The following is a 21715-nucleotide window of genomic DNA, read 5'->3' as shown; positions in this document are numbered from 1 at the left end:
GCCTGCTCTCTTTTATCATGAGATACAAGGCGGTGCTCCAAATCCTAGCTTGAAGTTAGTTAGTGGTGTTATCTTAAGCTGCCGAGAGAGCAAGTGATTCCTTCCTTGCCAGGTTGAAATAAGTTGGCAGGCAGATATGTCTGCGTGCTTCTCAAAGCCCCACTCATGAAGTTCAGTGGCAGGAGATTTAGCTTCGGTAAATCAAAGTCTTTCTTGACAGAGAGAACTGTCAAACCACAGAATTTTCTAACCCAAGTTGTGAACTGTGGCTCAGGAGCAATTTTGCTAGAAAAGACCTTTTCAGTTCTTCAAACCCTGTGGTAGTCGTCTTCCTCTTTGGAGGTGCCATGGTTTATAAGACTATTCCATCCATCATTACCAATTTAGCAACTGGACACGAGGATGAATATAAGTGTTGGCCAGTCTGTTGAGTTGTAGAACAGTATATCCCAATCTCGGCAACTTGAAGATGTGTGGACTTCAACTCTGGCTAGCTGGAGAGTTCTGGAAGTTGAAGTCCACATGTCTTCAAGTTTTCAAGGTTGAGGAACACTGATCTAGGAGATTGAGCATACCATAAGAAAGGAACAGAGCTACAGGTCAACAGGGGAGGAATTTGCCTGGATCGAAGGCAAAACGAATCCCATACTTCGATGCTCCCATACTAACAATGAAAAAGTCCACAGAGTGACCTCAGTTTGATCCTCTGATCTTTTGGACTCTTGGCTGTGCCAAGGAATGTGGGCCTGGCTGACGAAGCACCCTTCGCTTGGCAAGTAATCTCAGCCTTTCATTTAAATCATCTTGTGGCCAAAACATCTGGTTCTGGCCACTGTCTGTGACAGGGTCCTGGATGAGAACAAAGCTTGCAGTTGTCCTGGCTGACCTCAGTGTTTACAACTCCTCTTCCACTGGTTTTTATTAGTGGAGCTCAAATGGCTCCCTTGCTCCACACGGCATTTGGTGCATTGTGTCAATTACGCACTTGGGGGAAACGGGCTAGCCCCTTTGTGAAGAGTGCCCCTTTGTGGAGAGCAGGTTGTCGTTTGGAGCAGGGGTCTCCAACCTTGACAACTTTAAGACTTGTGGACTTCAACTCCCAGAATTGAAATTGAAGTATTCTGGGAGTTGAAGTCCACAAGTCTTAAAGTTGCCAAGGTTGGAGACCCCTGGTCTGGAGTGTTCCTGCTTTGACTCGGAATGGTTTCCATTTCAAGAATGCTTGAAATTGGTCCACCTGGCAGGCCTCCACAGGTGGAAGGAAGCGCACTTCCGCTCAGCCAGAGGCCTTTCCTTCTCGCGAGAGGCTTAACCGAATCTGATGCCAAAGAGGGACCTATCCTGCCTCTGGGAAGGGAAAAGAATTAAAATTTGCCTTTTAATTTCCCCAAAGTTTCCTTCTCCAAAGAGTTACAACTGTTTCTTCCTTAGCAGATCTCCAACAGGCTTAGCCAGCAGTTTCAGTGGGCTGCCTTGTCCCGGTGCCAGGATAACCCTATCATCGCACTGAAGCATTGTGGGAAATTAAGGCGGATCTCTTCCATCCTTGCATTCATCCACCAGGGTGGATAGGATCATAGATGGGAAATATCTCTGAATTGGGGAAGAAAGAGAGGAAATAATTCTCTGCTGGGGGTTTGCTCCATTACAGGGGTCTTCCACCTTGGTCCCTTTAAGACTTGTGGTCTTCAACTCCCAGAATCCCAGGGAGGGACTCTGAGAGTTGAAGGCCACAAGTCTTAAAGGGACCAAGGTGGGAGACCCCTGCTCCATTAGATACACAGCTGACCTGTTTCTGATATGGGTGGGGGCCTCTGAATCCTCTGGGCTTCTCAGAAGTCATTAAGGATTTGATTTCCAAAGGCACATGTACCTTGGAGAGAGAGAGAGAGAGAGAAAGAAACAGAGAGAGGGGGAGAAAAGAGAGATAGAGAAAAAGAAGGAGAGAGACAGAACGAGGTAATGAATGTTTTGTATATGTAGACATATAGTGTTTGTGTGTGTATGATATGTATAATTTTATACACTGCATATATAATGTGTATATGTATGTATATACACACAGTTTGTATATAGGCATATATTGTGTATATACATACACACACACACACACTTATTTATTTATTTATTTTGTCACACAGTATATAGAAGCATAAACATGAAATAACTGTACAATATATAAGCATATATATAAGCGTGAGTATGTAATAACTATATTAATTGGATATAACGAAAGGAAACAATAGTACAGGAACAGTAGGCACGCTTGTGCTCTTATGCACACCCCTTACAGACCTCTTAGGAATGGGGTGAGGTCAATAGTAGACAGTTTTTGGTTGAAGCTTTGGGGATTTTGGGAAGTAAATGCTGTAAAATGTGTGTAAATGCTGTAAAAGCAGGACACACACTTGTGAGCAGATTAGGCTACAGGGTAGCCTTGTGGGTGCCTGGCAGAAGAGCCATCTATTTATAAGGCCCCTAACTCTGAAAGTCAGAATTGTTCCCCAAAGTGGGTCAGACTGTCTACCAACAGAGCGGCTTGAGGTTAGCCTCAGCAAATTTGCCTCTTGCTGGGCGGGAACTGAGTGGGTGGGAAGGGCTGAAGAGATTAAGAGGAGGAGAGTTTACAAGAACAAAAGAGGGAGGGAGAGAGGGAGAGAGAGGGAGGGAGAGAGAGAGAGAGATTTTCTTTTTAAAAAACGAGGTTAAGACAGGAGTTGCCCCCAGGATTTATCATTTGAGAAACCAGGCTGGATCATTTGGGGGAAGATCCAATGTCAGCTGCCTAGACTTATCTGTACTTTTTGGATTTTGGAGACAATCAGTGGGGATCACGCTGAAAGTCGCCACACAGCGTGTAGATGCCAGGAGGCCCTTGAAGGGAACCAGTTTTAAAAAGATTTATTCTATGGGGCTTGGAGGGGGAGGGGAGGAATATTCCCCCCCCTCACCTTTTTTTTTAAAAAAAACTCCTGCTGTTTTAAATACGCCACTTAGTACGAAATGTTTCTTGCTAATGTTTGCTTTGAATGTACAAAAATGCCAGCCTTGATCATAGCCAGCCAGCCAGCTGGGAAAGGCTCAGATTTAAAACTATCTTCATATTCAAAATATTCTCAGCCAGCAGAGATGGGGAAACGGGACACCATTTCATTGCTGCACAGTAGAAGTAAGTTGAATTCTCTGCTCAGAAGACCAGGAAAGAAGAAGATTCAACCAAAGGATAGGGTGTCTATCACAAAATGATTTATGAGTCTTAGCCAAAATCTAAGTGAAGTTTTCTTGATTTATGAGCGTGAACAGGGGTTGGGAAGTGCCATCTTTTTCTGAAGTAGGGGTGTCTATCCTTGGTCATGGTTGGTTGGGGAATTCTGGGACTTGAAGTCCACAAGTCTTAAAAGTGGCCAAGGTTGGACATTCCTCCTCTAAATCAGAAGTCTTCAAACTTGGCAGCTTTAAGACTTGTGGACTTCAAATCCCAGAATTCTCCAGCCAGCTATGCTGACTGGAGAATTGTGGGAGTTGAAGTCCACAAAGCTGCCAAGTTTGGGGACCCCTGCTCTAAAGCATTACTGGCTGGGGAATTCTGGGACTTGAGGTCCACACATTTTGAAGTTGCCAAGCTTGAGGTTCATGGTTCTAAAGGAAGTCCTTCCCACGAGATCATTCATTGGTCTCTGTTAAACTTGGTTTCTATAATCCTTGGTAGATCTTTTTCCTGGCTTGGACCCAACACAGAGACTAACGCCCTGCTGCAAAGTTTTTCACAGCTGTTTTCTACTCACCTCACTCAACTTGATGGAAAATAAAATTTATTTCCCTCTGTTCCCAAGAACGTTCAATGAACTGCACATAAATGCTAGATGGGAGTTAATCTCTGATGTTCATTGGAAAGTGGCCTCTGAGAGGAGAATATGAATGTCTGGTCTTCCAGACCACATTCTCCTGGCATTCTCCTGCATCTTTCTTGACTGATCATGTCTTGATCTAGAAAATATTCCTTTACACCCACGTTCCAAGTGATTAACCGTGCTTTCATTAAAAGAGGATGGAATTATTCCCAGGGCATCTTTGCCAAGTAGGATGTGAGAAGGCTGCAGAGGCATTGATGGCTGGAGGGGGTGGGGGAATGATAGCAGGCAAGGAGTCTTTGTAAAAAAGAAAGAAAGAATCTAAGATGAGGGCCATATCTATGTGAATGGAGCCCCACCCTTTTGTGTCCATTCTACCTGCTGTAGAGTGATGAAGATCAAGGTACCAAGAGAAGGGGATACTGGTCGCTCAGGGTTGAATTTTGAAGTTCTTAGCGCTTGATTCTTGAAGAACAATGAGTCTGAAAACCCAAACCCAACCAGATATCTAGACCATATCTCAAAAAATATTATTAGCTCAGAAATGCCACCCCAGAAATGTCTAACATCTGGAACACTTGTTGGAAGAAATGTCCATCTGGGTTCAGTTCCAAGTGGGGAAAAAGACACTGGAAACTTGGAGACTGTTTGGAAAGATGGTTTAATGGTGGAAAGAAAAGAAAAGAAAAGGGACGAGATGCTGAGAGTCCCTGGGTTTTATACCCTCTTTGGCTTTGAACTTCCTGGGGCACAGGAAGAATATCCTGATTGGTTGCTGTCAGAGGTCATATCGAGCCTTGCTGGCTGATGTAATCTTCCCAGAAGTGCCATGTGGGGAGTTTCTGTTGCTAGATGGGTCCTTTGGGTTGCAGATGGGATGCTGAGGCCTTAATGGGCCATTGACAAAGGTGGGCGGGTAACAAGTTTCTACTTCTCTTTTAGGGAAATATTTTGCCTTTTTAGCATATCTTAAAATATTTCATTTTTCTAGGAGAGGGGTGGGTTTTAACTTCCAACACACTCTTCAGAAGAGGAAGAAAACCTTTTGAAGAAGCAGAGATAGTTTTGGATGAATTTGAATGAATTGGGGCTGAAAACTGTAGAGCCCTCATCAAGAATGGAGCTAGGATGAATCCTTTGAAGACGTTTGAGCTAGAACGTCTGTGGTATCTCCACTGATTTTTCCATGAGTTCCACCACTGGGGACAAATGGAACCTCAGCTGCCATCATCTTCAACCACATGCCAAACATCTGGATGACTATGAATGGCTGGGAGATCATTCTGCGCTTCCTGGAGGGACAAGATAGTGGAAAAGGGGATGCAACATCACTTTAGCCCAGAAGGCAGGGTTTTCTTTTCTTTTCTTTTCTTTTCTTTTCTTTTCTTTTCTTTTCTTCTTCTCTTCTCTTCTCTTCCCTTCTTCTTTTCTTCCTTTCCTTTCCTTTCCTTTCCTTTCCTTTCCTTTCCTTTCCTTTCCTTTCCTTTCCTTTCCTTTCCTTTCCTTTCTTTCCTAAGGAGCCTATAAATAAACTTGTGCAGAGAGCTTTGACGCACTCTCTTCGGATGGGACTCTCACCAATTTTGAAATTTCTGGTGACATCTTGCTGATGCAGCCAGAGATCCCCGGGAACTGGCAAGACCTCTGTTCTCCTTTGCTGCCAAGAAGACACAGCTCACAGCTCATTGTTGACCTCTTCTAACTTCTATTTGGGAAGGTCCAATGTGCCAATGAATTAGATTCTGGGGACACGGTAGTATTTAGCAAGCTCATTCTCCAGTGGGTGGCTGCTTGCAAACTAACAATTTTAAGATTAGGATTATTCAAGACTTTAAACTGAGTATAGACCCGTGATGGCGAACCTATGGCACACGTGCCCAAAGTGACACGTGGAGCCATGTCGCCTGGCACACACGGTGTCGCCTGTTCCTTTTCTGGGTTTCTGGCGCACATGTGCATGCAGCAGGAACAGAAACTGGAGGAGGTGGTCTTCCATTTTCATGCGAGCCAGCCAGCTGATTATCACACGCGCATCTGCGCCAGAAACCCAGAAGACTAGCTGGCCGGCGAGCATGCATGTGTCAGAAATCAGAAGGTTATTTTGGGGTGTGTGCCAGCGCCCTGGGCATATCCTCTTCCAGGTTGTGGCTCAGACAAGTGTGGGTGCTCCCTTTTCAGCACTCTGTGCCGAAAAGGTTCTCCATCACTGATATAGACCTAACTTGTCCTCCTCCTTTCGGGCTGGACCAGTGCTTCCCAAACATTACCTCAAATCTCTGATCAGAAAGTCCTTTTTACCCAATGTAGCTAAATCCCTTTTGTATTAATTTAAATGCCCCTGTTGAAATTGGGTTTGTTTGTTGCTATCTTCTTTTTATCCAGTTTGGGGAATAATTTACCTTCGTTTTGGAAGCTCTGTATTAGACCAGAGGTCTCCAAACATGGCAACTTTAAGACTTGTGGACTGCAGCTCCCAGAATTCCTCAGCCAGCTTTGCTTTGCTGACTGAGGAATTCTGGGAGTTGAAGTCCACCAGTCTTAAAGTTGCCAAGTTTGGAGACCCCTGTATTAGACCATTCTGTTCTTTTTCCCCCACTCGCCCGTGAAATATGTAGATAAACGTTTCAATTTTGTTCAAGAAGGAATCTTCTACCTATCTCTTGTCTTAATGGCCCAGAAACACAGAGCTACAGGTTCATCTTCCTGAAATTCTAAGTATTCTAAGAGAGGGTTCTTCGAACTTGGCAACTTTAAGACTTGGGGGCTTCAGCCAGCAGAATTCCTCAGCAAGCCGTGGCTAGCTGAGGAATTCTGGGAGTTGAAGTCCACAAGTCTTAAAATTAGACACACACACACACCCCTGTTCTAAACTTTTTGTTTGGATGAGTAGAGAACAGGAAACAACTTGAAGGAACACCATTCATAGGTTGAAAAGCTTGCTCACTGTAGGACTCAAAATAATCACATTTTTCCCCATTTTTGTATTATAGGTCTATAGAATACTGCTGAAGAGGATTGTTTGAATACTTGGAAGGGTATTGTTTGTGCACCTCTCATTTCCACCAGGCAGAAAATGGCTAAGAGTCCTACCGTTCCTTGGCTCATGACACCATCCCTCCTCCTCTTCCTGACTCATGGCATCCACTGTTTCTTCTTGCCCAATGCCACCCATTTGGAAAACATCCTTAATCGATACCAAGATGAGCAACCGCACTCAAGGGCCAAGAGATCAATTTCCAAAAATGACCAAGACGAAATCCTGATGCTTCATAATAAATTGAGAGGGGAAGTCTACCCTTCAGCATCCAACATGGAATACATGGTGAGTTCAGAATTGAGGAATGTGCATAAATCCATAGCCAATCGGTGATGTACTGTTTCTGTGCAGCATTTTGGTAAAATTGGATCGAACAAGAAAGAGAAATGCAGATGAAGTTAGCATGGTGTATTGGGGATGAGAGCACACAAGCCTTAATCATAGATTTTTTTATTCTTTCTAATCATTCTATCTATTTGGTTTCAATATCTCTGTTTTTGTGTGTGATGTTATTGTAAACTAACAGAACACCTCAACAGCTAACTATAATAAATTAGGTGGAAAATAGATAGAAAGACAGCACACAGATGGAGAGCAGGCAGATAAATATAGATTGATAGATGATAGACAGACAGACAGATTAAATAGATTAGAGAGAGAGGTAGAGAGAGGGGAAGGTAGAGAAGTAGATGATAAATAAATAGATGTGTATGTTTGTGTGTGTGAGTGTGAGAGAGAGCGAGAGAGAGCGAAAGGAAGGTAGCGAGGTAGATAGATGATAGATAGATAGATGATAGATAGTTAGATGGATAGATAGATAGATAGATAGATAGATAGATGATAGATACTGTAGATAGACAAATAGATAGATAGATAGATGATAGATACTGTAGATGGATGGATGGATGGATGGATGGATGGATGGATGGATGAATGGATGGATGGATAGGTAGGTAGGTAGATAGATAGATGGATTGATGGATAGATAGGTAGGTAGAAAGATAGATGGATTGATGGATAGATAGGTAGGTGGGTGGGTGGGTGGGTGGGTGGGTGGGTGGATGGGTGGATAGATAGATGGATAGCTAAGTAGGTAGATGGATGAATGGATGGATGGATGGATGGCTAGGTAGGTAGGTGGATGAATGGATGGATGGTTGGGTGGGTAGGTAGGTGGGTGGGTGGATGGATGGATGGATGGATAGACAGGCATACAGACAAATGCATGATTAGAAACTTTCTGGTGAGTAACTCTTTTAGGACCACCCATAAGCATTCTGGGTCCTTCCATCTGTGAGAAGAAGAGAATTCTGAAGAAGAGACGCTTGTGAATCATGCCATGCCATTCCATTCCATCTATCAACATAGCCTAGAGTTTAATCTTGTCCCACTCTCCTTTGAGGACACTTACTCATCCCAAATTCTGGAGCAAGAAATCTTCCCTCTAAGCCTTTCCTAAAATCCACTCAGATTGTAGTTTCTTGAGTCATTTCAGTGAGAAAGGAACCATCTGTTGGAAGGGCCGGTCCCAAAACAGACCTTTGTAGGCTTGGACCCTCAATGTTGCTCCTTGGAAAAAGACCCTAGGAACCCTAATGTCTACATTTTGTTCATGGTTGCATTCTGGGAGTTGAAATCCACCCATCTTAAAAGTTGCTAAAGTTGAGAAACATGGCTTCTGCAGGATTATACGTTTCTATTTTTCATTTCTTCATCCTCGTCCAGTTGGGAACCAACCCTGTGAGATGACGCTGACCCCCTCTTTCTCAAGCTTCTCTTGGGAGAATTGGGAATGGAAAAATGGCAAGAGAACATTTTACTATAAAAAGAGTGCCTTTCTTTACAAATAGCAACTTAAAAATCTAGAAGAGATTTTGGAATCTGGAAGAGGGAGAGGGAGAGAGAGAGGGAGAAAATAAATAATAAATCACACACTTCTAGCTTCAAAATATTCCCAGTCGTTTGCTATTTATCATTCTAGGTTTGTCAGCAAGAGAAGAATGCAGGAACCGTTTCTCAGAAGTTTGTGTGTGTGTGTGACTTTTTTTTTTAAAAGAAAAACAAAGATTTTCACATGTTTATGTGACCATGCACAGGCTTTTGATGGAACATTCTTCTGACGTAGGGCCACTTCTCCAGACGCCAAGAAATATGAATTAAAGATGATTTCATGCAAAGCCAAATGTCCATTAAACGTGAGATTGAACGGGTGTGTATGTGTGCGTGTATAAGGGAGAACAGAACGTTTTCTCCGTCTGTACAAGATACCAGATCCATTCTAAATACAAAGGAGGGATCCCACAGAGCTAAGATTGATTATACCCGCTTGCATTGATACATGGCTTGGTATGAGTCAAAACAATTGGATCCAATTATTCTAGTAATCCAAAGTCTTAAGCAAGGAATTTTATAGCTATCTGAGGGTCGAACCAAAGAAGTGAAGTTGCTATTCTATCTTTGTGACATAGGACCTTAAATGAATTTACGCCAGTATTTTCAACCTTGATAACTTGAAGTTGCATGGACTTCAACTCCCAGAATTCCTCACCTAGCATATGTGGACTCTTAAGTTCCAGAATTCCTCATGCGGCATACTTGGACTTTAATTTCCAGAACTTCCATTCAGCAGGATGGTTGGGGAATTCTGGGACTCGAAGTCCACAAATGCTGGGTGAGGAATTCTGGGACTCGAAGTCCACATATGCTAGGTGAGGAATTCTGGGACTTGAGGTCCATGCACCTTCAAGTTGCCAAGGTTGAGAATACTGGCCTAAATTCATTGAAGATCCTACAAGAACCTTCAGCTTGCTAAGGTTAAGTAACATTCATCTAAGCTAACATGAACCTGTTGAGTTATTTTAACCAACAGTTCAACAGTTATTTCGAACAGCAATCTTATGCTGACCGGTGAAAGAAGCAAGGAGCTAGGAAAATTCCTGGAAATGACCACAGGGAGGGATGAAAAGTCAAGATGGTGACCACATCTTAGCAACTGGAGTGTTTTAGGGGCATCACTTCACACATTAAAGAGATGGTGCTTTAAGTGCATGGTGGTGATTGCTGGGACCACTGCACTGCACTGCACTGCACTCCATAGATAGCCCTCCAGGGCCCAGTCCCATAGACTCCAGTTCTTCCTTTAGGAATCCCTTTTATGAGGATTCCTTTAATAAATGAAAATCTACATCAGAATTGGGTTTAGACGCTTTCACTGTAGTAGCAACTTTCAGAAGTTGATTGGGGAAAGAGCGGATTTTTTTTTTTTTTTACAGAAGGAACAAATTTACTTATTCACAAGGACATCAGCAAAAAGAATGACCTGAATTGGCTTTACAATACAATACGTAGTGCAAAGCCCATTCAGAGTGACGCCAGTCTAATATGTCTTAACATTGGGTTGACAGTTCTTAATTGTTGGGGATTCTTCAATTATATTTTTAATGAGTTAACGACATAATCCTCGATGAGCTAGGATTATTGTCCAGGGAGACGCAACTTCCCCACTCAACCTTCTGATATTAGGGGAAAGAGTGAGCAAAAATGTATGTCCTTGTGTTTTGAAAGTCCGGTTGGTGCCTCCATCTTCTGGGACAAGAATTCCCAAACGACCCCTTCTCACAATACCTGTGTAGGCCGACAGTACCCATTTTCCTCCTGAGCAGCGCTTGTTCCATCTTTTGTAAGACCAGGAACAATCTCGCTGCTTTTAGGAAAGTCAACATGAGTGCGGAGGCCAAATAAATGTATTTTTCTTGGCATTTGTGACCCTTCCAGTTCTGCTCTACAGCCAAAGACTCTTCAGGTTAGTGTCTATTTACTTGTCCCGGCTAGCTAATTCTTCGTGTTTGGCTTTGCTCTGTACCCTGACCTCATGTGTGTGGCTTTTCCTTTCCTCCTGCTGGAGTTCCTACAGAATATAAAAAGAGCTCCTAAAGATCTAGCTGAAAAACCAGCTGTACGTAGGCTCTCCTGTGGCTGGTTCATAATCCCCCCTTCATAAAAGTTGTCAGCAATTGGAGCAGCATACGAGCCTAATCAACTAACGAATAAATAAAATAAGTGCGTTCATATCTATCTAGCAGAGCTTAAGAAATCCCAGCCTATCGCTTCGGAATGCAGAAAGTTTTAAGTCTTTTCCATCTCAAACTGTTGGAGGGGGACTTGCCATTCCTTTGAAGGCTGTAAGCCCCAAGAACTGCTCTTTGCAGAAAATTGGCTAATTATGGCCCACCCTATTTCCAGTCTGAATTTCAGCTAATTTAAAGAATGTGCGAGAACATCTTTCACTGTCACGCTCTGGATAAGAAAAGCCATGTTCGGTTCAAAGTCTGCCAAGAAACAAGTCAACAACTTTGATCCGGCAGGGCCTGTTTTAAATTTAACACCCTGCTAAACATGGAGTTGCACGTTTTATGACTAATTTTATGTACACGTTGGAGCAATATTTCTCTACCTTGGCCACTTTAAAATGTGGGGGCTTCAACTCCCAGAATTCCTCAGGGAACTCTAAAGATGTGGAAACTTCAACTCCCCAAATCCCTCGGTCCGCATAGGCTGGCTGGAGAATTCTGGGAGTTGAAGTCCACACATCTGAGATGCTGACTTTAGATATGTTGACCTATTAGTGTTTTTCCCTCCCCTTGTCTTCTTTAGAGATGGGATGAAGAACTGGAGAGATCTGCTGAATCTTGGGCTCACCAATGCATCTGGGACCATGGGCCTGCCAGCCTCCTCCCATCCATCGGCCAGAATTTGGCTGTTCACTGGGGAAGGTAAGACTGCGGGCTCCAGCAAGCTACAAATCTTGAGATGGTATGTGTATGTTTGACCAGTGGAATGTGCTTGACATAATCCTGGTTGAACATTTCAGCTGTGCCGCTGTAATCATAAGAATTTATGCTTTCTTTTATGCAGCTGTGTGTTTTTGCTAATGGGAAGAACTGGCTGGTCTAGCTGCATTTTGGCTTGGTTTCAGTCCATTTTTATGGCTTCCACATTCATCTTGATGTTGAAGCACAAACAATGCATCTGGGTACGCACACTCACACATACACAAATACTCATTTATACAGAAGCATATTTTTTGTAGCTGGCTAGGCACCCTGGGCAAAGAGCTCATTGGTGGTCTTCTTTGTTACACTAGAACAGGGGTTGGCAACCTTAAACACTCAAAGAGTCACAAAGATCCTAACCGGAAGCCCCCTGTTCACTTCTGAAGCCAACCGGAAGTCTGGTTCCCCCACCATAGAGTCTCCTTCTAGCGTGGCATTCTTTTTCGTCTGCTGATTGGAAGTCCGGTTCCCCCACCATAGAATCTCCTCCTAGCACGGCATCCTTTTCTCTCTGCTGACCGGAAGTCCGGTTCCCCCACCATAGAGTTTCCTCCTAACGCGGCGTCCTTTTTCCTCTACCTGTCCTAACTGAAAGCCCTATCAATTGTGGAGCCGACTGACGACACGGAGCCGCAGCAGAGGGGTGAAAGAGCCACATGAGGCTCCAGAGCTGCAGGTTGCCGACTCCTGCGTTAGAACCTCTTCTCATTTTTTCTTAGGTATCGTTCTCCGAGTTTCCACGTCCAGTCTTGGTACGACGAAGTAAAAGATTACACCTACCCTTATCCCCATGAATGCAACCCTTGGTGTCCCGACAGATGTACAGGACCCATGTGCACACATTACACACAGGTAAGGCCTGCAGCGGCAGAAATGGAGTCTTACAACTGACGGCTCCACCCCCCTCCCCACTCAAACTTGCCACTCAAACGGGCAGAGTTATGAAAATATGTTGAAGTGCAAGACGAATTGAGCCCGGGTAATTTCTTTCAACCGATTTGCTTCTTGTGTTTCTTTCCAGGTGGTCTGGGCTACAACCAACAAAATTGGCTGTGCCATTAATGTCTGCAAGAGGATGGACGTGTGGGGAGAAGTGTGGGAAAATGCGGTGTATTTGGTCTGCAACTATTCTCCCAAGTAAGGCTTTGTATTAAAGTGCAGCCAAATAATGAGATAGATGAGATAACCATTATTGTCATTTTTTTTTTTACTGGGAGCACACTGGCACCCATTACAAGTGAAATTCTGTTGCCTGCTCTCAAAAGAAAGTATATATATCTACCCATACACATACAGTACATACTACATATATACATATATATGTAGGTCTTTGGTTATTCGGGTTTTCTCCCACGTAAAATTGGAAGTGTCTTGGCGATGTTTCGACGAAGTCTTATTCGTCATCTTCAGGCTTCAGCTTCGTGCTTCTGGGAGCATTGCTCCCAGAAGCACGAAGCTGAAGCCTGAAGATGACGAATGAGACTTCGTCGAAACGTCGCCAAGACACTTCCAATTTTACGTGGGAGAAAACCCGAATAACCAAAGACCTACATACAAACACCCGCGAAAACCTCAGAAAACATATATATATATATATATATATACACACATATACATATACACATATATATATATACTGACTAGATGGCTCAGTGGCTAAGACACTGAGCTTGTCGATCAGAAAGGTTGGCAGTTTGGGGGTTTGAATCCCTAGTAAAAGTCTTCTGTGTGAGTAGGGGGTTGGACTAGATCAGGGGTCTCCAACCTTGGCAACTTTAAGACTTATGGACTTCAACTCCCAGAGTTCACAAGACTTAAAAGTTGCCAAGGTTGGAAACCCCTGGACTAGATGACCTCCAAGGTCCCTTCCAACTCTGTTACTGTTACATACACATATATATACATATATATATACATATACCCACACCCACACCCACCCACACACCCACACCCACACAAATCACTGTCCATTTTTGAATACATAGAGGAAAGAGGAAACTTGAGAGTTCACAAGGTTAATGCTATGTGGAACAAAACTGTGACTAAATCTGGATGTTGTGTTTTGGATACCACGAAGCCTCCTTCCAGAAGGTAACAAGAAAAACTGTTCATGAAGAGAATGTCTGGTGGGTCAACATTTCCCAAGATCTCTTCTTGATGCACCCAACACAACCGTTGTGTTCCATAGTATGCAAACCCAAGCCAAGATTCCATGGTGCGGCTTAACATGGTAGCTAAAGATGTTCATGTGACTTGTTAAGGCATTAATTAGGTTCCCACAACACATTACACCACAGACGGTCCATCTCCTTTTTAGCCCATATTGGATGACCACAACCTTAAATTTTAGATCATGGGACGTGCCCAAAATATTAAAACATCAGGACCGGTTGGAGAAATTCCAACACAACAAAGCGCATCTCTAGGTTCTTTGGACTTAAAATTTTAGCCAGCTGATTTTAAATATTGCTTAACCATTGTTATTTTGAATGTTTGTATTAAAATGGTTGCTTTTCTGGTTGAGATGTTTGGACAACAGAGGGGTCCCTGATAGGTCAGGGACAAAGTTCCTTTCAGTCTTGAAAAAGACAGACGAAGTGTCGAGTGACTTCTGCCCGTTAAAGATGAGAGTTTAGCATGGGGCAAGCACTACGTGAAGCTAATGTTCCCAGATGCTGCCAAAGTTTCTCAGTCACACACAAGTGCTAATATTTATTCATCTCTTGGAAGACACCTGGGAGTCACTCTCAGCTGGAAGACGTTGTTGACCGGAAAAGACCTTTGAGCATTCAGATGGGTTTCCTACCCACCCAAAGGCATTTGGGAGAAAGAAATTGGGACGGCCTTGAATAATGGTCTTGTGGAACTGGTGTGAAAGCTAATGCCTGGTTGGTTTGGAGCCATAACTTTGGTGCTTTCATCTGCCAAAGTTCTCATCAGAATGCCCCTGACCTAGTGGTGGGATTCAGCCGGTTCGCACCACTTCGTGAGAACCGGTTGTTAACATTTCTGAGCAGTTTGGCAAACTGGTTGTTGGAAGAAATCATTAGGGCAGAGAACCCGTTGTTAAATTACTTGAATCCCACCACTGCCCTGACCTATAAATTTGAGGCAGAATGTTCCCATATTAACAGTAATCTATCGAAGCATAGCCACAGTATGAACATTTTTTTCCCCATGGATCAGAGGCAGGGGTGAAATGTAAAATTTGTTACTACTGGTTCTATAGGTGTGGCTTGGTGGGGGAGTAATGTGACTGGGTGGAGGTGGCTAACTTTTTTTTTTTACTTTTAAAAGCATTTTTTCTACAACTTCTTCAGCTGAAGAGGTTGTAAAAAAGTGCTTTTAAAAGGTTCTGACAATCCCAGCTGAGTTGTCTGATCGTCAGAGGGTTTTATTTTCTTTTAAAAACGTTTTTTTTTAAAAGGCTCTGACGATCAGGCAATTCAGCTGTGATCGTCTGAGCTTTTTAAAAGCATTTTTTACAACCTCTTTAGCCGAGGAGGTTGTAGAAAAAATCCTTTTAAAAGGTTCTGAAAATCCCAGCTAAGCTGCACGATCATCAGAGGCTTTTTTTTTTACTTTTAAAAGCATTTTTTTGGCCAAAGAAAAAATGCTTTTAAAAGTTAAAAAAAACCCTCTGATGATCACGCAGCTCAGCTGGGCATGGGGGGGCGGCAGGGATTTTTGCTACTGGTTCTCTGAACCATCCTTGGGCAATCCGGTCCGAACCGAGAGCATTTCACCCCCGATCAAAGGTCTTAAGAACATAACAAATCAGGAACCAGGCCTAAAACAGTCCCCAGAGATGATTTTGTAGGCTGTGAGCCTGACACAGGATGAAAGAAGATAACAAGGAATGTTCTGTGTGAATTTTTCAGAGGCAACTGGATTGGGGAAGCCCCCTATAAAAATGGAAGATCCTGTTCTGAATGCCCACCGAGCTATGGAGGAGGGTGTCGGGCTAACCTCTGTTATAAAGGTATGTGATCTAATAGTGGACAAACGTTGACCCTGGCTTTGTTCAAAGTTGACCTTTTCATAAATGAATAGAATAGAATAGAATAGAATAGAATAGAATTCTTTATTGGCCAAGTGTGATTGGACACACAAGGAATTTGTCTTTGGTGCATGTGCTCTTAGTGTACATAAAAGAAAAGATGATCAAGAATTCTAGTGTACAACACTTAATGATAGTCATAGGGTACAAATAAGCAAATAGTAGTAACACACAGCTCTTTTTTCCTTGCTAACCAAAGAGAAAGTAGTCGAAAAACCTGAGACGGATCGGACAAATGAAGTGGAGTTACAAAAGGTTCCTGACAAAACGCAGCCCAAACCGGTAAAACCTACAAAGGAAAAGAAACCGACGGAGCTGACCTACATGAGTAAGAAAGTATTTCTATTGTTCAGCATTTAGGAGAGTTTGCAGATGATTCGGGAATACCTTGGTGCTTGACTAAACAGGAGAAAATGCAGCAAGCATTGGGCTATTTGCAGAGGTGGGTTTCAGCAGGTTCTGACCAGTTCTGGAGAACCGGTAGTGGAAATTTTGAGTAGTTCAGAGAACCAATAGTAAAAATTCTGACTGGCCCCGCCCCCATCTATTCTCTGCCTCCCAAGTCCCAGCTGATCGGAAGGAAATGGGGATTTTGCAGTAACCTTCCCCTGGAGTGGGTAGGGAATGGAGATTTTACAGTATCCTTCCCCTGCCATGTCCACCAAGCCACGCCCATCAAGCCACGCCATGCCTACCACAGAACCGATAGTAAACAATTTTGAAACCCACCACTGGCTATTTCGTTAAAAAAAAAAAAGAATGGTTTGGGGATTTCTGTGGTTAAATGCATGCCTGAGATCGAGTGTGTTTTAAATTTGGCAACTTTTAAGCTGGGTGGACTTCAACTCCCAGAATTCCCCAACCAATTGTGGGAGTTGAAGTCCACTCATCTTAAAGTTACTGAGGGAATAAACATAGGGTAGATAAATCGACAGGCCAACTCAATTTACTAGTGTAAACACACGATGTAGAAGGTGCCAGAAATTCATCTGGATGGATTTGATTCCAATCTAGAACCTTCTACGGAAGGAAGGAAGATCTCACCCTATCTTCCAAGATCTGAATTTTCTGTATGATGTTCTTGTATAGAAGAATAACTGGAAGTTATAATCACCGTCACAAAGCTATAACATCACTACATTACTATGAGCTTTATAGGTACCTCAAAAATTGGGGGATATCTTTGGATAAATCATCCATAGTTTTATGTTCTCTACATTTAATTATTTGTTGTACCACGCTTTTTCCTTGGGTGGCATTACAGGCTTGTACATAGTGTTACTTAAGGGCTGATCCTGTTGGTTATAGTGTTTCTCTCATAGCTGTGTATCTTCTCATTATTCTAGCTCAAGTGATCAAATGTGACACCAAAATGAGGGACTCATGTCGAGGATCCACATGTAACAGGTGCTCCATATTTATTTTCTTTCTTTTTTACTCTTTGAACTGTGGTGATGTTCAAACACAATATTCCCTCTGATGTCCTATAAATCCAAAATAATGTAGAAGCACAAGTTTTCAAGATATATATTTTAATTCCATTTGTGATATTAGCAAAGCATCAAATAAGTATTTTTTTCTTCCAGTGGGACTGGTCTACCCAATTAGAATAGAATAGAATAGAATAGAATAGAATAGAATAGAATTTTTTATTGGCCAAGTGTGATTGGACACACAAGGAATTTGTCTTGGTGCATATGCTCTCAGTGTACATAAAATAAAAGATATATTCATCAAGAATCATAAGGTACAACAATTATAGTCATAGAGTACAAATAAGCAATCAGAAAACAATCAATATCAATATAAATCATAAGGATACAAGCAACAAAGTTACAGTCATGCACTCATAAGTGGGAGGAGGTGGGTGATGGGAACGAGGAGATGGGTATAAGATTCCAAAACTCCTTAATGATTCCCTTTTTATTTTTATTTTTATTCTTTTGGCTAGGTATCTGTGCCCAGCTGGTTGCTTGAACAGTAAGGCGAGAGTATTTGGATTCCCCAAATATGAAAGTGTAAGTTTAAAACAACAACAACCACCCACGTATTTCAGGGTTATGGTTTTCAAAGTCAAAATCTTTGCTTTGGTGATTGACCGTTAAAAAAACCCCAACATTTAGAATTATAACATTTACAATCCTTCCAGTTCAACCTATAAGCTATGGAAAAATAGCTGGAAATCATAATTACGGTCACATCAGTACACTACTATGATCTGTATAGGTATCCCAAAAATTGGGGAATATCATTGGATAAATCATCCATAGCTTTAGGTTCTCTAGATTTCATTATTTGTTATGCCAAGCTTTCTCCTTGGGTGACGTGACTGCAGACTTCTGACACAAAGGCTAAAAAACATAACGCACCTAAAACGTCCAGAAATGGGTACAGTTTCACTATCTTTACTTTAAAACAAAAATATCAGCCTTGTGCAATTTCATAAGCGGTTTCTTCCTTTCTTCCAGGCATCCAGCATATGTCGAGCAGCTATTCATTCCGGAGTATTAGATAACAGAGGAGGCCTAGTAGATATTACTAGGAAAGGAAGATCAGACTTCTTCGTAAAGTCTGTAAGAAACGGAGTTCAGACACTCAGGTAATCCCATTTTCCTAGGTGCAAAAATAATCTAGTTATGTCAAGTCTCTAGCCATGATCTGGAATAGAAATAGAATAACAGAGTTGGCAGGAACCTTGGAGGTCTTCTAGTCCAACCCCCTGCTTAGGCAGGATACCGTACACCAATTCAGAGAAATGGTTATCCAATCTCGTCTTAAAAACTTCCAGTGTTGGAGCATTTACAACTTCTGGAGGCAAGTTCTTCCACTGGTTAATTCTTCTCACTGTTAGGAAATTTCTCCTTAGTTCTAGGTTGCTTCTCTCTTTGATTAGTTTCCACCCGTTGCTTCTTGTCCTGCCCTCAGGCGCTTTGGAGAATAGCTTGACTCCCTCTTGTTTGTGGCAGCCCCTGAGATATTGGAACAGTGCTATCGTGTCTCCCCTAGTCCTTCTGTTCATTGATCTAGACATACCCAGTTCCTGCGATCGTTCTTCATATGTTTTAGCCTCCAGTCCCCTGATCACCTTTATTGCTCTTTTCTGCACTCTTTCTGCATCTTTGCTGAGTCTTTGGTTCTGCTTACCAATGAATAAGGGTTGAAGTCTTTTTTTTTTTTTTTGAATTTATATCCCATCCTTCTCCAAAGACTCAGGGCGGCTTACATTGTGTTAAGCAATAGTCTTCATCCATTTGTATATTATATACAAAGTCAACTTTTATTGCCCCCAACAATCTGGGTCCTCATTTTACCTACCTTATAAAGGATGGAAGGCTGAGTCAACCTTGGGCCTGGTGGGACTAGAACCTGCAGTAATTGCAAGCAGCTGTGTTAATAACAGACTGCATTAGTCTGTTGAGCCACCAGAGGCCCAGAAGAAGTCTTGCTTGAGTGGTGGACACTGTTACTCTCTATCTCTTGTAATGTTACCTAGAAACTTAATGTTGGAATGAGCTCTTAAACATTGAATTAATAGCAGTTTTTTTCCCTCTTTGCCAGCAAATACAAACCTTCCAACGGTTTTGCTGTGTCGAAGGTGACAGGTAAGTTTTTCATCATTGAGAAGAAAGAATTAGTGTCAATTCCTCCAGAATCCCCATGGATTAAATCCCATTCTAGTAGTTAGTCTATTAAATGAGGAGATAAATAAGGTTAGTCTATTAAGTAAGAAGATAAATGGGGAGATATTGTAATGAAAGAAAGAGAAAGGGAGAGAAAAAGAAAACAGGGAGAAAATATCTTATGCCACCAGACTTCACATTTTGGGATTAGACAATTTAGAACTTCGCCGTCTTCGGTCAGACCTAAGCTTAGCACATAAAATCATCTGCTACAATGTCCTACCTGTCAATGACTACTTCAGCTTCAACCAAAACAATACACAAGCACACAACAGATACAAACTTGTGGTAAACTTGATTGCAGAAAATACGACTTCAGTAAAAGAGTCATTAATGCCTGGAATGCACTACCTGACTCTGTGGTTTCATCCCAAAACCCCCAAAATTTTAACCTTAGACTGGCTACTGTCGACCTCACCCCATTCCTAAGAGGTCTATAAGGGGCATGCATAAGCGCACCAGCATGCCTACCATCCCTGTCCTAATGTTTTCTTTTATTCATATCCTTTACATGTAGTTATAATTATGTTTAAACTTATATCTGTTACCTATTACATGTGTGACGAAATAAAAAAATAAAAAGATAATGAGAAGAAGGGATAAATAGAACAATAATAAGAATTTTTCGTGAGTTGGTAGCCTTTCAGTGGGACATACTTGACATATTCAAAATAAAAGAAATAAAATTTAAGCAAGACAATCCTTTTCTTCATGGCCACTGAAATAATTTAGGCCTTGCTAAAGTCATGACAGCCAGATTGATTGAAAACCTATGGAACAATACATTTGGAGCCACCAGGTTCTGGGCTGGAACCATTTTCTTCTGCACTCAGAACTCTTGACTTTTCTGAGCTGGTCACGGTCCTGGAGATTCTCAAACATCCATATGATGTTTGTTCCAAAGGTGCTTTTTCGAGAGGCAACTGGACTTCCCTTCTTTTTCTTGAAGACGTTTTGCTTCTCATCCTACCTAGAGGCTTCTTAAGTCGAGAAGCTAAACATCTGCCAGAAAAACCAAGAAAGTCCAGTTGCCTCTGGAAAAAGGACCTTTGGGAAGAGCTCCTGATCGCTTCATCTCAAGATGTTCTGCACACCTCTTCAGGGAAAAAAAAAATAACAAAGGGAAAAGAGAGGAAGGAAAGAGGGTGGTGGGAGTTGGAGAAGTTTCTGTAATCCAAAGAGGTTCTCTGCAACCCTAGATGGAAAAGTATTTTGGCAAAGTTGCTTAAAGAGAAAACTTCATGTGAACCTTTGCTGAAGCGAATCCGTCCCTGACATTCCTGCAGGGTTTTGTTACGTTCAAATGATCTGCTAAAAAAATTACATGTTAAGAAAAGGATTGTAGTCATAAATGCAACACACCAGGCAGCCGAACGAACAATTTACTTTGAAGTCAAGCAATCTCTTCCTCTTGTGTTTGTCTTCTTTCTCTTTGACTGTTGAGATGTTTGTTTGGACAAACACAGGAAAGTCCTAAGAACAGCAAGAAATATCAAGCAAGAAATCTCCCAGAAAAAAATAATAATATATGAATTGATCTTATTCCCCAAATGCAACAATTTTCCACCCAGTTATGGTTATGATCCAGGCAAAACACAGCACAACTTCGATTTGTTTTTGGGCCAGCCGGCTTCTGTTTGTCCGAACAAAGGCATTAGAATAAAAAAGAAAAATGAGATATTTCAGAAGTATTGCCATCAAGTTTGGAGTTGATTGAAATTCAGCCAGGAGGAACCCTGCCGCTTCACATGACAAATGAGGCTACTTCAAACAGCTGTTGATTTAAACACACACACACACACACACCCTCCCACTTTCCTGTAATTTTGGCAGGTCTCCAGGATTAAAGAAAAAGCAAAAGAAATATCCTTGAAATGTCTCTGGGCTCAATATTTTTATAGGGTCCGCTGGTTGATGCCTTCCCTGAAAATTTCTTAACTCTTTCCCTGCCTTCTAAGCTCCAACTCAATTTCATTGAGGGCCACATCAGGGTTGTGTTTGACCTTGGTGTGGGGGTGTGGCCAAGGTGGGTGTGGCCAGCTCAACATCTTTTGTGTTGGGAGCACCTGTGGTGGCCAAGTGCTAAGGCAGGACTTCCCTCAGACCCTCCCTCTCACTCTTATTATAATCTTCCTTCCTTCTTTCCTTCCTTCCTTCCTTTGACTTTTATGAACACATCTTGTGGACTTCCTTCCATCCTCTCTCCCTCCCTCCCTCCCTCCCTTCTTTTTCCTTCCCTCTTCATTCTCCTTTCT

General features: G+C 42.3%; 1 protein-coding gene across 1 annotated transcript in view; it reads left to right on the top strand.

Moving 5' to 3' along the window:
- Nucleotides 1-21715, top strand: part of CRISPLD2 (cysteine rich secretory protein LCCL domain containing 2) — a 35073-nt gene that overhangs the window by 4217 nt on the left and 9141 nt on the right. The window contains exons 2-11 of the mRNA XM_058155310.1: nt 6842-7173; nt 11542-11660; nt 12440-12572; nt 12742-12857; nt 15602-15702; nt 15980-16108; nt 17127-17187; nt 17732-17798; nt 18249-18379; nt 19339-19382. Coding sequence (XP_058011293.1) covers nt 6925-7173; nt 11542-11660; nt 12440-12572; nt 12742-12857; nt 15602-15702; nt 15980-16108; nt 17127-17187; nt 17732-17798; nt 18249-18379; nt 19339-19382 — 1150 coding nt within the window. The 5' untranslated portion in view covers nt 6842-6924. The remainder of the gene's footprint in view (nt 1-6841; nt 7174-11541; nt 11661-12439; nt 12573-12741; nt 12858-15601; nt 15703-15979; nt 16109-17126; nt 17188-17731; nt 17799-18248; nt 18380-19338; nt 19383-21715) is intronic.

This window comes from Ahaetulla prasina, chromosome 12 (genome assembly GCF_028640845.1).
Source record: "Ahaetulla prasina isolate Xishuangbanna chromosome 12, ASM2864084v1, whole genome shotgun sequence".
Lineage (NCBI taxonomy): Eukaryota > Metazoa > Chordata > Lepidosauria > Squamata > Colubridae > Ahaetulla > Ahaetulla prasina.
Note: the sequence above shows the minus strand (reverse complement) of the source record. Positions and strands in the feature narration are given on the sequence as shown.